This window comes from Thunnus thynnus, chromosome 7 (assembly GCF_963924715.1).
Source record: "Thunnus thynnus chromosome 7, fThuThy2.1, whole genome shotgun sequence".
Lineage (NCBI taxonomy): Eukaryota > Metazoa > Chordata > Actinopteri > Scombriformes > Scombridae > Thunnus > Thunnus thynnus.
This window is the reverse complement of record NC_089523.1, coordinates 33071155-33086339: the sequence shown is the minus strand read 5'-3', so window position 1 is coordinate 33086339 and position 15185 is coordinate 33071155. Positions and strand designations below refer to the sequence as shown.

General features: G+C 39.6%; 1 protein-coding gene across 2 annotated transcripts in view; it reads left to right on the top strand.

Annotated features, from left to right (window-relative positions):
• Window positions 1–15185, top strand: part of supt5h (SPT5 homolog, DSIF elongation factor subunit) — a 42141-nt gene that overhangs the window by 3874 nt on the left and 23082 nt on the right. The window contains exons 5-16 of one of the 2 annotated variants that reach the window (XM_067595562.1): window positions 5951–5962; window positions 6105–6174; window positions 6423–6491; window positions 7145–7210; window positions 7299–7329; window positions 7418–7486; window positions 10368–10619; window positions 10988–11077; window positions 11173–11243; window positions 11610–11715; window positions 14784–14874; window positions 14987–15123. In XM_067595562.1, coding sequence (XP_067451663.1) covers window positions 5951–5962; window positions 6105–6174; window positions 6423–6491; window positions 7145–7210; window positions 7299–7329; window positions 7418–7486; window positions 10368–10619; window positions 10988–11077; window positions 11173–11243; window positions 11610–11715; window positions 14784–14874; window positions 14987–15123 — 1064 coding nt within the window. The remainder of the gene's footprint in view (window positions 1–5950; window positions 5963–6104; window positions 6175–6422; window positions 6492–7144; window positions 7211–7298; window positions 7330–7417; window positions 7487–10367; window positions 10620–10987; window positions 11078–11172; window positions 11244–11609; window positions 11716–14783; window positions 14875–14986; window positions 15124–15185) is intronic. The other variant, XM_067595563.1, reaches the window with a different exon arrangement.

Sequence of the window (15185 nt, the reverse complement as noted above, 5' to 3'; positions counted from 1 at the left end):
GTTAAAAATCACGCAAGTAACAAGAGGCATTCGGTGTGTTTGCTGCACCGCCGCCATCCGTGTTTCTCCCAGGTTCTCGCTCGGTAGTCGCCATAACGACCGGCACAGCCTGCAGAAGAGAGAAGGGGGGTGAGGTGGCTCTCAAACCGGCCGCTCTGAGCCGGGCTGTTCAGACAGGATGTGTTTCTGCATCCTTGTGATGTTTTGATCAAAGCACATCAGGCAGATTTTATTAAGACCCCGGGGAAATGTGATAACCTGTGTAAAAAGGGTATAATATGGCCTCTTTAAAGTAACTTCCAGTCAACTGTCAACAGTATTTAACTGTTTTTGATGTTGTTTTTTTATGTTGAGTCTAACAAAAGTGCTTTAAACTGTGCAGATGCTGTTCAGTGAATGATATCAGACGTGATCGTGGTCTGAAGTCATTTAACGGTAATTTAGCACTAATAGTAGGATTTCCTGAAACGTTGTCGATTATCTTTATGATACCGTTTACCGTGACATTTTTACATACAACATAAGATAATTGTAGCATGAAAATTTGATAGCGACACATCTCTGATATAACCAGCTGTTTAGAATTTAGCAGCTGCTGCCTGCATATTGTTCTTTACCAATGACAAAGAGCGAGGACGATGTGAAACTTTGAAACTCAAAAGCTAAACAGGAATTCAGGTCTTTCACCCGCAACTGGATCCAAAACGGAACCAGTTATCAGAAGCTAAACCCACAAACAAGACAACAGTCACGTTTTCAGTGAGCGTTTCTCTACAGTCTCTTTATCTTTTAATGTCATCTTAAATAAAAAATATGAATTGAATTGAAAAGTAATTGGAAAAAAAATCCCAAAGATGATATAAGTGATTGAGATTAGTAAAGTTTATATCCATAAATAAATATTAACAGTAGCAGACTCAGTGTAAAGCTGAAAGGATCAGACAATCAATCAATCACCCGATGAGTTAATCTATAAAAGATTGATCAGTTTTTTTTTTAATTGGTGATACTGTTGACAAGACATAGTGGAAACAAAACAAACAAACAAAAAAGACAAATCAAGCAGATAGACAAACAAAAATAATGACAAACAACAGCAATGACAACATCATATTACAATGAAAAAGGTAGTGAATGTAGAAAGCAACTAAGCAATATGGATTGATTGTGGGAAAGGGGAAGGGGGGGCGGGGTGAGTGAATGAAAGTGAGAAAAGAAGAGAGAGAGAGGAGGGGAGGAAAGAGAAAGTGAGAGCGTCAATAATTATTATAGTAATAATAATGATAATAATAACAATACAGCAATATAATGTAATAATGATAATATTCTTGGTGGATAGTGTACTGTGGCGGCGGCAGCGGCACAGCATACTGATCAGTGTTGATGTTTGATTAATTGTTTAGGAGCTGATTAAGTAAAACGTCATTTGGTTTCTTGAGTTCAGTGTTGAACCTCGTCTGTAACAAAGAGTATCAACCACTCAAGTACTGAAAGCTGATGTTGAGAATCTTGTTTTCTTATTCTTATATCAGGAAGTTCCTGCTTTAAATGAGCAGATTTTAGACTCTTTTTATTCCAGTAGAGTTCTTGTACGGTTGCTCGTGTTTCAGACACTTTCAACATTTGAGAACTTTGGCTTCTTTTATTCAGTTTAAAAAAAAAAAAAAAAGGTTTTGTAATAAAACATGTTTAATAATTCTCAAAGTAAAGTATCAAATAAGTCCGGTATCATGTGGGCATTAGTGTTGGATATATTTCAAATGATTTATGAAATAGTTAATTAAATAAATAAAGGTCATATTTTCTCTCCTCTCTGTATGGGAGTCGATAGGACAGTCGATATCTGTGTGGGAGATGATATGTTTTTACAGACCTACATTCACCAAAAAAATTAAATTCCGTTAATCTCCGATGTTTTGAAAGATCTCAGAGACTAGAATAAAACTCATCAGTGGTTTGGCTGAAACGATCTGAACTCGTGTGTGTGTGTTTTATGGTGGAACTTAATAAATATTTAGAAGAGCTATTAAAACCACTTAATCTCAGTCACAAGCTATCATCTGTTGGATCCTGATCCTCCAATTAAAAAAACTATTCTGTTTTTTCTTTGCATATTTTGTCTTGTTTACTGAGGCCAGTACCTCACCAAACCATTCTGTTTGTTTGTTTTATCTTTTTTAAACGTGCATTTAAGTCTTCCGAGCAGCTTGGAATAATAGTCTCAAGCTGTTTCCCAGAAGTTTCAGTTCAATTCAGTATCATAAAATGTAATTACAGAGATTAGAAACCATCGGCATCTAAACATCCGAAGTGTTCTTTGGCAAACAATGAAGTCAAGTGTACATGACTTGTAGACTGTGAACAGTCTGAAAGGATCATTCATCACACATCAGCACACAGATAAAGATTCTTTTTTCTTTTTTTTTTTTTTTTTAGCAGCAGCAGTCACAAAGTCCTGATGTGAACCGCCTGTTTGTTAATTTATACAGTGCGGGTCACTTCAGGTCAGACTGTGTCTCACGGCTCGATAAGGTCCATTAATCTGCGATATGAAATTTAAACGGCAGCGAAGCTAAAGCAGGAAACAAAAACAAAAAAAAGCAGAGGAAGTTGTGTGAGAAGCCTTTTTGATGTTCTTGAAGCATGTTACAGTCATGAGACTAATGAAATGAAAAATGAAAGTGTCATTTATCCATCATCACCGATATTCTTCTGCGTGTTTGAGCAGATCTATGTGGGCAAGTGACTCAAAAATAAATAAATGACCAAACGTTTGTCAGACCACTTCTAGTATTATGAATAAGTTCCTCTATAAATGGTTTAAAAATGTCAGGAAGGAAATAAAATCATCACATTTGATCTGAGACAGGTCGTTTAGAAAATTTCCTTTTGTTTCTGTCGCTGAGCTCTAAAGACAAATGAACACAGTAACTTAGACCTGTGGACCACACTCAGCTGATCTGGTCATCTGCAGGCAGGGTTGTTTGAGAATCCCTCGACTAAGATGATGTTACAAAGACAGATGTTGGGCAGCAGCAAAGCCCTCGAGTTTCAGATAAATACATATGACCTAATGAAGGAAGAACAATCACTCATTCTCTTGGTGTGGCATGTTGGGTAATATACTGCTGTAGAGCATTATCCTGTTATCAAACTGTGTTTTGTACCTAAAAGTCTGGAAGGTGATTTGAGGTTAACGTGTGCAGACTTCAGTGCAGTGTAGAGCTGCTGTAGGTAGAAAGCCTGTATAGCTTGAGGTTGAGCTGTATTCTGTACATCAGTGTTGTCTGACTGAACTCTCTCTGTCTTATTGGTGTTCCTCTCTGTCATGCATGTCCTCTTCAGTTAACGGTAATTCTACTTCAGATACTCTTCTGCTCTGATCTTCATTTTTTTTATATCCATGTGTACTCCTATAAACTGAATGGGATATCAGTTTCATCCATTGAATGAAATCCATATCGCTGTTTATACTTTTTTTTTATATGTCAGAATGTATTAACCCCCACCTCATCTCAGCACAGCTGTATTTGTGAGTGTGTAGCCTAACAGGAGGAAGCACAGAGGGCAAATCCATTATTGGCTCCTTGAACAGCAACAGTATTTATCTTTTATTATGACATTTAATTGGCCATGGAAGTTCATTCCGTTTTTTTTTAATCCCAGTATCTACAAATCATTGTTCTTATTAAAGTTAAAATGCTACACACATCTTTATAACAAATGTTCAGACACTTTAAAGTGAGATTTATCTCTTTTTTTGTTTTTTTTTGTCGTTGGATTAAACCAGATAAGATGATTGATTGTTTTGTGAAGTGTAGTCTGAATGTAGCCACAAGAATAAAAAATACAGGAAGTGGAGTGTCAGAGGTTTGATATTAAATAGAAGTGTTCGTTAATCTGGATATGTGGTAAGTAATTCCACCTTCAGAGAACCAAGTGTGACCATTTGCCCGACCCTGCTGCCTGGTAGAAGACTGTCATGTTTGTTTTTTTGTTTTTTTTTTTATTTCTCTGAACTAACGAATGTGATTGAAGCTTTTTATGTGGCACATGGTAATGCATAGCATCACTACAGGCAGAAACGTAGTAGAAACAAAATCAAAGCTGGTGCGTGTTGTGTGTCCAGATGTTGATGGAAATCTGTTCTATTATTGCTGTAATGGTGAGTAAAGGCTTGTTGGTCTAACCAGCTGCTGACACCTCACACATGCACCGTTGTTAACATTGGTCAACAGTAGCACATCATTAGTTAGTGTCTTTGAGGCAGCACTAATAGTTTCCACTTTATTGGTTTATTTACTCTGATTCATACGCCCGGTCATGACGAAATATTAACACACCAACACCGAGTCATGAGACATTTTGGAAGATGTTTTTATAACATTGAAGGACGAGTTCACAGTTTTTTCCTGTGTGTTAAACCATCAGTCAGGTGTCCATATGAACAGTGAAAGAGGTTTTTCCTCGCTGTATTCATTCCTCCTGTTCATACTGGATATTAAAAGATCCTTCAAATGTGCTTTCAATGCATTTAAAAGTTGATGTGAAGCTTATATGAGTCTTCAGCAGTCTGAGTTAGTCATATCAAGTGGATATCTGACACATTTACAGTCTTTTTTTTAGCATCAAATTCCCTCTTTGTGTTTCCTCGGACTGTTGAGCTGCAGGTGGAAGTATAGTAACAAAAAAAAAGGGACTACGGCACTAAAAAGATTGTGACGTTGAAAGATATCGAAACATAGCACAAAAAGTAAGGAAATATGTGTTTGGTAGATTATCTTTGTTGTAACAATGCTTCTCTGCAATAAATCTTAAACTGTTGGAAAGCCTGTTTATTTCCCAAATCAGAGAAGATTTGGCAAATTTTTCATGGGCGTAACCCGCATACTCTGCTCTTCTGCTCATCCCACAAATGCACATTCCTTACAAATGTGGCGCCATTGAAAAGGGAAATAAACAGGCTTTCCAATGATATAAGAGTTATTAAGGCATTGTTACAACAAAGAAATAATCTACCAAACACAGATTTCCTTACTTTTGGTGTTTTGTTTACTTGATTTGACTCATTTGGACGCTGAAGATAAACTTTCAAATACATTTTGTCCTCCATCACTTCCATTGTAAGGTCATTATGAAGGGATCTTCTAATGGTCAGTATGAACAAGAGGAATGATTACAGCAAGAAAAAACAGCTTTAATGTTCATTTTGGGCTCCTGACTGCAGGTAAAATTACATAAACATGGACTGTACTTTGCTAAATGTGGACTGTTCAGCCTCCTTTCAAAATACACTTCCAACAAAGGAAGTAGGTACCAGAAAACAGCAGCACACATGCTGTATGTACAAACATTACAGTCTTACAGATCTGGAGTTTCTGTGAGCGTTCTATCGTGTTGTCGGACAGCATTTAGCGCCAGTTTGGTTTTGTTTCTACTGTCTTGTCGCCTGAAACCACATTGAAACCCTCACTGGCCTCCATGCTTTCTCTGTGCTGTACCGTCACCATTAATCTGTTTGTTTTTTCTGTTTTGTTTTTTTTTTTTCTCCCATCATGCTTTGTGTTGCTGCTGCCTGACTGCCCTGATGACTGTGTCTTTTGGCTTCTGTCTTTACCTATCACCCTCCTCATCCTCCTTTTTCCCTCCCCCTCTTTAATCCCTTTTTTTTTTTTTGTTGTTGTTGTTGTTGTTTCTTCTTCTCTCCTCTCGACGCCTCTTTCTTGTCTACAATCTTCTTGTTCCTGTTCTTCATTTTCCTCCGTATCTGCTCCACTGTTCATTTTCTTCCTTTTTTTTTTGTTTCTGATTTCTTGGCATTTTCTTCCGTTATTCCTTTTAACTCCTTTACTGCGTCTCTCTGCTTGTCTGTAATCTTCCTCCTCCTGCTCTTTTATTCTCCTCTTCCTCTTTTCATTCTCTCTCTCTCTCTCTGGTTGGTCCTGAGCAGAAGAGGCTGAAGGTGAGTCTGTTCTTTTCCTTCAGCAGTCACAATCATTAATTATTCCATTTTTTAAAATTGTTTTATATTTAAAAAAAAAAAAAAAAAAAAAACGAGTGTAATATTCTCGTTTCTCCGCTTGTCCCCCGTCTCTTCCTTTCAGTGTCCAACATCGACCATGTGGTTCTGGATGAGGATCATTCTGGGTCCAGAAGGCTGCAGAACCTCTGGAGGTAACAGCGCTTCAACATCTCATCTGTTAACGTCACAGTCGCTTACATAACACACTTTTCCACATATTCACCAGGAAAAAAAAACTAAGAAACCAAGAAACACACGTTCAAAACAGAAAAAAACTTGAAGCATGAAACAGGACATATGCATCAAAGTCAAAATAACATTTCCACAATGATCCTCCTGAACATCTTGTGTATCCTTGGCTGACTGTGTGTGTGTGTGTGTGTGTTTTGTGTATTTACAGGGACTCCAGAGAGGAGGCACTGGGTGAATACTACATGAGAAAATATGCAAAGTCCTCAGCAGGAGAGCAGTGAGTATCTTTATTCATCCTCTTGGAACTTCCCCGCCCCCGCCCCGCAGGTTCCTCTATGAACTCTAATAGATAACAACAGTTGCAGAACACCAATGTTGACACACTGCAGTGTGTCAAGATTGGTGTTCACACACTGCAGTGTGTCAACATTATACACATGTGTATAAAAACATTCACAGGGCTTATTAAATCCAAACCGTTCGAGTTATTACAAAGTTTTCAACAACTTTTTTTCAGCACATAAGTCACCTATTAAAGTGTGAAGCCGATACCTTTAACGCCTGTTCTGTTGTCCATCTGTGTTTTAAAAAGAGCCAGTATTAGTGATGGTCTTAGAAATTTCTCTTGAAATTCATCAAAATCTCTGTGGACATTTTATGTTTTTAGCTGAATTGCAGACAGATGTGTATAAAAACATTCACATGTATGAAAACATTCACGTGTAAAAAAAAAAAACGTGAGAATGAGCTTTAACGACAACGACAAAGAGATTCTGTTACTTTTTAAGCTTAACATGAGAAACAAGTAAAGAAAAAGCTAAAAGAAGGATCAGGAGGCTTCATCTTGCTGTTAATCTAAAGATATTTGTGAACGCGCCGAGGTTGTCAGAGATCAAAACCTGTTTCGTCTTCTTCTTCTGTGGTGTGCAGTTACTCCGGAGGGTCTGAGGAGCTCTCCGACGACATCACCCAGCAGCAACTACTTCCTGGGGTCAAGTATGTAAACACTCATCCACCAATCAGACGCGAGATAATGACAAGTTTATATAGATTGAAAGTTTAAAACGTGTTTTGTCGTCATCAGGGATCCCAATCTGTGGACGGTCAAGTGTAAGGTGCGTGTCCTCTCAGCTCACTCACATACACAAGCATCGCACACACACGCACACACACACCGTTCTTCAAGGTGTCCTGTCTTTTCAGATCGGAGAGGAGAGGGCGACGGCCATCGCGTTGATGAGGAAGTTCATCGCCTACCAGTTCACAGACACAGTAAGAAACCACTTGTTTGAATGAATCAGTCAGTGTTGTTTGTTATTTCAGAGTAAAGAAGTACGTTCCTCTGACGGTTCACTTTGATTCTGATCAGTTAAAGATGTGGCCCCCACACAAAACACTAACAAGGCTCAAAAACATTGAATTTCGTCACACTGGATGTCTTTGTTGCTGCTTAATTGTGAGTTGATTGCCTCGTTATTTATCTCTAGAAGTTAAACCATATTTTCCCTCATCGGGATCCCAGCTGTAAGGTGTGTATCCTCTCTGTTACACACATTTGGTGCTAAAATTTAACCATTTTGACCACTCAAGAATTGATAAAAATGATCCAAAATCTCACAAGTTTCCCCGAGTTACAGACATGCCTACTTTATACTAATCCCATGAAGGTTTTTTTGCATGCAGTATAAATTCATTATTTTTGCTTATTCTCAACATTTTTGAATATTTCTGCATACTGGGGTCCCTGACTGGAAAGCTGAGACTCTTGTGGATCCAATTAGCCTGATTATATCCTTGTGTGAAGATGTTAGTCCTCATAGTTATTGTGACTTCAAGGATAATCAGACCTTCATGAAACAACCACCAACTCTAGAGACTGTGGTCATTCAGAGGATGTTTGGCTTTCCTTTGTACACTGACAATAAGGGGGTCTCTGAACCATTACCAGAACAGGAATGTTCACCATCCAATCACTGAAAAATGCAGTTCTTACAGAAATTTCCAAATGTCAAAAGTTTTTGATACTAAATCACAGCATGAAAGAAACATCATGAGGTCTTAATTTTGTATTTTGGAAGGATTTTGGATCATTTTTATCAATTCTGGAGTGAACAAAATGGTTAAATTTTGCACCAAATCTGTGTAACAAATAGTATCAACCCAAAAAACTGCTGCAACAACTTCTTCTATCATAATGTTTTAAGCCCTTATGCACTCTAAACTTGCAAAATTTGAATAGGAACCAAACCAAAACAAAGTGTTTATTACAGACTCATAACTAGAACAACTTGACACATACTGTTGACCTGCTGTCATAACAAAGAGTCAGTGGTAGAGGTGCAGGAAGAAGTTAAACAAACTGCACAGGTTACAGCTTCTATGGGAATGGCTATATTATGTTTTAGTGTTAGTATTCACTTGCCAGGTCAGTATTTTAGCAGCTGTTAAAAATTTCCTGTTTCTCCTACTCTTGAAGAAGAAGACCAGTGATTTTTTTTTTTTTTTTAATGTTTTTCCTCTTGTCAACTAATCTCATGTTTAGATCCAAATCCAATAATGAACAGACCTACTAACAAGTATTGTGTGTGTGTGTGTGTGTGTATCAAAGCTCCTCTGTGCTGTAGACCTCCATTGTTGCCCAGAAACTGTTAAAAACCGCAGTGAGTCACAATGCTGCACTGGGTTTCATATTTATACATTTTACTGTGGCTTCTTTAGAAACAGCTCAGACTGAAACTAGTGAACGCAGGAATAAGATATATCAGGCTTTGGATACACACACAATACTTATTAGTAGATCAGTTCATTGTTGGATTTGTTGACAATGAGAAAAATATAGAAAATAAACAGAATTATTGTTTAATTACAACTAAGAGGCTGACATGAAGAGTTGTTGCGTCTTTTCTTTACATCTCTCCGCTCGGTTTAAGTGGGATGAATTAGGATGCAAATGAGGGGAAAGAAAGAGACATTTAAGACAAATGAGAAGCACCTTTGACTATAATTGGACCAAGAATGTCTTAAATTGAGGACATCCAGAGTTGTGTCTTTAGTGAGACAGTTCTGCTTGGTAGGGCTGTAGCCTGCTGGTCGACTGGTCGATTAGTTGGTCGATATGCTCTCGTCCAACTAAATTCTCATTGGTCGAATTATCTCCGTGTTATTTTCATAAGGAGAAAAGTGCTACATCAACAGCTTTCCAGGATTAATCCATTATTTCCTGCGGTGGGAGGGTCAGACTAACAAATTACCTGTGAAAACAGCTGTGTATTCAAAACACCCCCGTTGTTTTCACAACTTTGAACTCGCCCAATTTAATGGAGACTGCTGGGTCTAACTGTACTCAACGTTTACTGAATCAGTGTTTCTCCATAATGACACAACGAGAACCCCCGCCAGGCCAAAAAAATATTTTTTAATATTTGATTTCCGAATTAATATCCATTCATTCAGAAATCAGTAGCGTTTGAGAGTCTCTGAGCAGCGCTGTTCTGGTGTTGTCAACCTCTGTCGTTGCCTGGGAAACCACTGGTAGCGTGGCTCCGTTAAGGAGTATGTTTGCGTAGCGAGCGGGAAAGAGTGAGGGACAGAGAAGTGACGGTGGATGCGAGCGGAGCAGAGGAAAAGGTTAGTAGTAAGTTGTCAGTCTGGCAGTAAAGGTACAGCACAGACTACAGTGTGTCAGTTAATAAATGCTAAAAAGTCACGTCGGTTGTTTCCCCAAATGCTGGAAAAGTGAAGGAGGTTAGCTCCAAAGTTAGCAACCATAGGTTAGCATAACCTGAAGATGCTAAACAGAGAAATACAGAACAGAGAAATGTGTGACTGTCGAGTTTACTGTGCACTCTGTCCCGTTACATCACCCCCCCCCCCACCACCACCCCGCGACTAATCGATTAGTTGAAGATTATGTACGATATTAGTTGACCAAGATTTTCTTTGGTTGACTACAGCCCTACTGCTTAGTTTGTTTTTATGGTGGAAGATTGTGATAATAAAATTTTAAGTCACTATGATGATGACGAGCCACTGAAACAAACACCGGTGTTTGGTTTAGAAGTGGTTCCAGGAAGTTTGACCCTCCCTGCTTTTATAAACACAGTTGTAACTGTCACATCCGCTCCTCCTCCTCCCCTCCATCCTCGCCTCGCAGCCTCTCCAGATCAAGTCCGTGGTCGCCCCGGATCACGTCAAAGGCTACATCTACGTGGAGTCATACAAGCAGACACACGTCAAGGCGGCCATCGAGGGCATCGGCAACCTGAGGATGGGCTTCTGGAACCAGCAGATGGTTCCCATCAAGGAGATGACGGACGTCCTCAAGGTCGTCAAAGAGGTCACCAACCTGAAGCCCAAATCCTGGGTCCGACTGAAGAGAGGCCTGTACAAGGACGACATCGCACAGGTACTGACTGAAAACACAGCTAACAAATGTCTAAACCTTCTCATTCATGTGACATATTAATGATCTCCAGCGCAGGAAAAATATGTGGAACTTGGGGAATATTTTAAGAGCTTGATGGTCAGTTAATTCATACTGTTTGTTTCCCCAAAAATATAAATATAACCCAACACAATAACATAACATACTATATTTAACCATTTATATGCCAAAACAAGACATATGAAAACATCAGCTTGGAGTCTGTAATTCTTCACTATTTTCTAGATTAAATGTTTTATCAGTTAATTGAAAAATAATCAGCACATTAATCAAAAATGAAAATAATTGTTGGTTTTGATGCTAGTTGTGTTGTTTTCTTCGCTCTGCAGGTTGACTACGTGGAGCCGAGTCAGAACACCATCTCCCTAAAGATGATCCCTCGGATAGACCTGGACCGCATCAAGGCCAAGATGAGCCTGGTAGGATGATCTCACACACACACACACACTATCTCTCATACATTGTAATTGATAGTTGATTTACACCTCTTCCTGTCTGTCTGTCTGTCCTGTAGAAAGACTGGTTCGCTAAGAGGAAGAAGTTCAAGAGACCTGCTCAGAGGTTGTTTGATGCTGAGAAGATCAGGTAAACAGGAACACACACACACAAAAGACTACTACAAAAGAAGAAGATAGTACGGACTGTTGTGGTTCTGGGACTTGTATCAGTAAAGTCTATTATATAATAATTTACACAGTCTGGATCATTATGAATATTGGTTGTACTACTGGTCGATGTATATCTGGGAAAGATTGGATATTAAATATCTTGGAGGACGTGTGGCCCATCTCTTTCCAAACTCGGTTCTGATGTAGAATATATTTTTTAAAAAGCTGAAACACGTTCCTGAGGTTTTTTTCTCTTTGTTTTAAAGACATCAAAATCAGAAGAACACAATAATTGGAGGTTTTAGCTGTGCGTCTGACTGACAAATAAATATTTGATTGACAGGTCTCTGGGAGGGGAGGTCAGCCATGATGGAGACTTCATGATCTTTGAAGGGAACCGTTACAGCCGCAAAGGATTCCTGTTCAAGAGCTTTGCAATGTCTGCTGTGGTGAGTTTATACTGGACACACTGTGTTAATCCAGAGACTGAAGCGGTTCAGATGAACTTTTTCAGATCCCAACAGAATGTACCCTGAGGAACCCCTTTTATTATGTTAATACTGGGCTGTATTCCATAAAGCAGATTTAGTGAAACTAAATATCTTTAATTTAAGATAAGGGAAAAATTCCCCTTTTAACAGGAAGAAACCTCAAGCAGAACCCGGCACTTGGTGGTCGGCCATCTGCTTTGACCAGTTGGGTTGAGAGAGAGAAAGAAAGAGGGAAAGGGGGAGGAGGGGGTGGGACAGAATAACAGCAGCAATGGCCAGGGAAGAATGCCAACAGGACTGCGAAGGACCACGAAGGCTCGGCCTGCAACCCAGAGTTTCCTGCGAGATGAGAAAGCACAAAAAACTCTGGGGAAGAAGCAAAGTTAGTGACATGCATTGACGTTATTTGAATGCATACAGATGGAGAGGAGGAGGAGGAGGAGGAGGAGGAGGAGGAGGAGAGGAGCTCAGTGCATCATGGGAGGTCCCCCAGCAGTCTAGGCCTATAGCAGCATAACTAAGGGCTGATCCAAGGCGAGCCTGGTCGGCCCTAACTATAAGCTTTATCAAAAAGGAAAGTTTTTGACAGTCATGTCTCTCTGTCTTTGATCTATATATTTTTAAAATCTTTATAACTATATTTTTCATCTTCAGTCGCTGCCTCAAGTGTTTTGTCTGTAAGATTAAAGCTGAACAAATATATTTAAAATGTAATGTAGCTGCAACCTGATTCACAGTCAGATTCCACTTTAACAAGTCTGGTAAATGATGAATTAACGAGCAACACTGAAAAAAAACTTTGCTCTGACTCAGGCTCTTTCTTTTAAGATAAATGTGTTAATATCTCTATGTCCACAGGATTAAAATGGAGGTTCTGCTTTTTATTTACCTGTTGCCATGGTGAATTCTAGTATCGGAGCTACATTGATGATGGCTTTTTTTCGTTCATCGTGCACGCGCTTAACTCAGAGTGAACATACTCAGAGTTGATTGAACTGACTGTAATGTTCTGGAACTGAAAAGTCTGGAGTATACCATCTCAGGGTTCATGGACTCAGAGATTGTTGAACCGGCTTTCTGGAACTGATCCGTGGTGACTGATAAGAAAACTGGCAGGGGAAGTTTCAGGCCCTTCTCAAAGGCTGAGCGAAAAGTATGCTGTCATACAAAGGGGGGGGGGAGACGCTATGAATTGCCAAAAGGCGTGGACGATATGATAGTTGAGCCTGTCGCTTGCAGCTCTTCATCATACAGCTCACTGCGGTCGTCTACTGCTTGTATTATTTTTCCCAATGTATAAAAGTAATCTGCTGACTTAATGGAGCAGAATATCTCCATATGTTGTTCTGTAGACCAATTTTTCTTAAAGAGAAGCACAGCTAACAAAGTTTTACTAACACAGTGACAAGCACATTGCGTTTCCTGAGGCTGCTTGACAATAAAAAGCCTCCTGCTGGTTCAAATGTGAGGCAGCAGCAGCAGGAAATGTTTGGTTTGGATCAGCGGTAACTTAACACAGCTCTGATACGGCAATCAGGCTGATACCTGAACGTACGGTGCCGCTTGAAAGTTTGTGAACCCCATTTCTTCATAAATATGACCTAAAACATGATCAACAAATGAGACAAAAACATTAAACTTATTAATTTATTTATTGAGGAAGATTATCCAATCTTACATATTTGTGGGGGGCAAAAGTATGTGAACCCTTGCTGTCAGTAACTGGTGTGACCCCCTTTTGCAGCAATAACTTCAACCAAATGTTTCTGGTAACAGTTTATCAGCTGTACACATTGACTTGGAGGAATTTTAGCCCGTTCCTCCTTACAGGACAGTCTCAGCCTGAGGATGTTTGTGGGCTTCTTTGCATGAACTACCTGCTTCAGGTCCTTCCACAGCATTTCTATAGGATTATGGTTCAGTTCACAGACGGATACCTTGACATTTTCCTGTAAAATTTACTGGTACAACTCAGAACTCATAGCACCATCAGTGATTACAAGCCGTCCTGGTTCAGAGGTAGCAAAGCGCAGATGGGTCAAGGTTCTGATATTTTTCCAACTGAATTCTGTGTTAACAGCAGAATTGTTCTTTTTGGAGAGAAGTGGCTTTTTTCCTTGCAACTCGGCCAAGCACACCATTGATGTTTAATGTTCTCCTGATGGTGGACTCATCCAACTCGCTTGCAGCTACTGCAAGAGAGGCCTTTTGTTTCCTTGACATTACCCTGGGGTCCCTTGTAGATTCCAAGACAATTACATTCCTGCTCTTGGTGTAATCTGTTTTACCACTTCTGGGCAGGTTAACAATGGTGTTGGGCACCCTCAATTTGAACATGATCTGCTTGACAATTGACTGGTGGAGTCCAAACTCTTTAGAAATGGTTTTGTAACCCTTTCCAGCCTGATTAGCATCAGCAACTCTGCTTCTAAGGTCCTCAACATCCAGAGACCCAGATTTCTCTTCTTTAAATAAGGCAGGGCCTCCCAGACTCACACTTGATTGAATCATTTTCCTCGATAAATAAATAAACAATTGTAAGGTTTCTCTCTCACTTGTTTAAATAATCTCTTGATCTAGTTTTAGGACTTGCATGGAAATCTGATCACATTTTAGGTCATATTTATGCAGAAATGCAGCACTGTATGAACAGGAATAAAATAGTGCAACTGAACGCTGAACAACAAGTAAGTTACAAGCTAGAAAAGAACTGAACGCAGTTACACTTTTAAAAACCTATTTTTCTCTCCAGAAGCAAGCACGACCACAACAACGCAGGTATCTGCACAATTTAGATAGACCAAACTGGGCTTGTTGGTACATAAAAGGGACTGAAGTAGTTTCATAAAGAATGGGAAAAAAAGAGAGCTCGAGAGAGAATTTCAAACCCTGCATAATTTCTCACCTCCACACACCTTCTGACAAATGGTGGGGTATGATTGTAATAATGTCAGTTTTTTGTAAAATTGCAAAAAATTGTCAGATCCAGCTCCCCAACTCTCCAAAATGTGTTTTCTGTCTGACAGATCACAGATGGAGTGAAGCCCACCCTGTCAGAACTGGAGAAGTTTGAAGACCAACCTGAAGGAATTGACCTGGAGGTGGTCACTGAGTCAGGTACACTGTCTCTATCTGAGTGTGTGTTTGTGCGTGTGCTGTTAAGGGTTAACTAAAGGTTTGCACAAAGTATCTGCCGGCTAAAACCATGTGTGTGTGTGTGTGTGTGCAGGGAAGGAGCGTGAACACAACCTGCAGGCCGGTGACAACGTGGAGGTGTGTGAGGGAGAGTTGATCAACCTGCAGGGAAAAATCCTCAGTGTGGATGGCAACAAGATCACCATCATGCCCAAACACGAAGACCTGAAGGTATATATACACACACACACACAACTCACAGAAAACAAAATCTATCCCATTCACAAGTAACG